Raw genomic sequence first — 1,180 nt, 5'->3', positions numbered from 1 at the left:
CGCGCTGGCGCCCCCCGGGCCGTCGCCCGGCGCGGGGGCCATGGCGTTCACCTTCGCCGCGTTCTGCTACATGCTCACCCTGGTGCTGTGCGCCTCCCTCATCTTCTTTGTCATCTGGCACGTAAGGCCGGGCTGGGGCTGGGGGCGGGGTGGGGGGGCCGGGGGCGCACAGAGCGGGAGGGTCCGGGAGGATGGGCTCAGGGCCTGGGGAAACTTGGAGCCTCCTCTCCTCTATCCCCCTTTGGTCGGCTTCTGTTCGCCCCCATGAACACCCCCTCCCGTCGTCGGCTTCCTTCCCGGAGCCCCCTTCCTCCGCCGCCCCCGCCTGTCTGTGGGTATGTCAGTTGGTCTCTGACCCCCTTCCCCTGCCCCATGCCGTCTTGGGGAGTGGGGCAGGATTCTGCGATTCTTGCTCCCTTCTCTCCTACCCCCGAATCCAGTCGCCCCCGTTTGTCTGTCGGGCAGTTTGTCTGTCTGCTTGCCCCCCCTTTGTGGGTTTTTCCAGCCAGGAGTGATGGAGCCGGTTGCCATGGCAACTGCATCTGTTTACAGGACCCACAGATCGCAGAGCCTGTTAACCCTTTCCCTCTCACTCACCTCCCTGACCCAGCTGCGGTTGGCTCTAAGCGGCCCCAGAGACCTAGTCCCCACCACCAGCTCCCCTCGGGCTTCCCTACCCCCTCCTTTACCGGCTTCCTCTCAGCAGGTTTCCTCCCCACTTCTCCTTTTCCCCTCCTCTTCCTGCCCACTTTCCCCTTTGTCTAGTGTGTCCCCTTTGGTCTGTCTCTCACTCTGGTGTGGCTTCACACCTGATCTTTCAGAATGTCCATTTCTCATCCTTTATCCTAATCACCTCCCCTTAGAGAGAGTCCCTCTCCCTCATTCTGTCTGGGGCCCTCTCCTCAGCAGCCCTCTCTGCCTGGCTCCCTTCCTGTCACCAAGAACTATCACTCAGTCTCCAGCTCATTGTTTGGGGCCCTTGACCACCCTTCCTCCTCCAGTCCTCGGAGGTTTTGGCCCCCACCCCGATCCCCTCAATGAGGACTGCCCGTCCCGGTCAGCGCTGGCCTGTCCATCTCGGCATCCTCTGCTCCCATGACCAATACCTATCTTCCCGATCTCCATCCTCTCTAGGGGGATTCCCTCACCCTCTCCAGTCTCTCCCCCCCCCCCCCCCCCC

General features: G+C 62.6%; 1 protein-coding gene across 1 annotated transcript in view; it reads left to right on the top strand.

The window, feature by feature from the left end:
- Positions 1-6: 6 nt before the first annotated feature.
- Positions 7-1,180, top strand: part of CNIH2 (cornichon family AMPA receptor auxiliary protein 2) — a 6,101-nt gene continuing 4,927 nt past the window's right edge. Inside the window, exon 1 of the mRNA XM_049642712.1 lies at positions 7-121. Coding sequence (XP_049498669.1) covers positions 41-121 — 81 coding nt within the window. The 5' untranslated portion in view covers positions 7-40. The remainder of the gene's footprint in view (positions 122-1,180) is intronic.

This window comes from Panthera uncia, chromosome D1 (genome assembly GCF_023721935.1).
Source record: "Panthera uncia isolate 11264 chromosome D1, Puncia_PCG_1.0, whole genome shotgun sequence".
Lineage (NCBI taxonomy): Eukaryota > Metazoa > Chordata > Mammalia > Carnivora > Felidae > Panthera > Panthera uncia.
The sequence above is the reverse complement of the archived record's forward strand: the minus strand, read 5'-3'. Positions and strand labels throughout refer to the sequence as shown.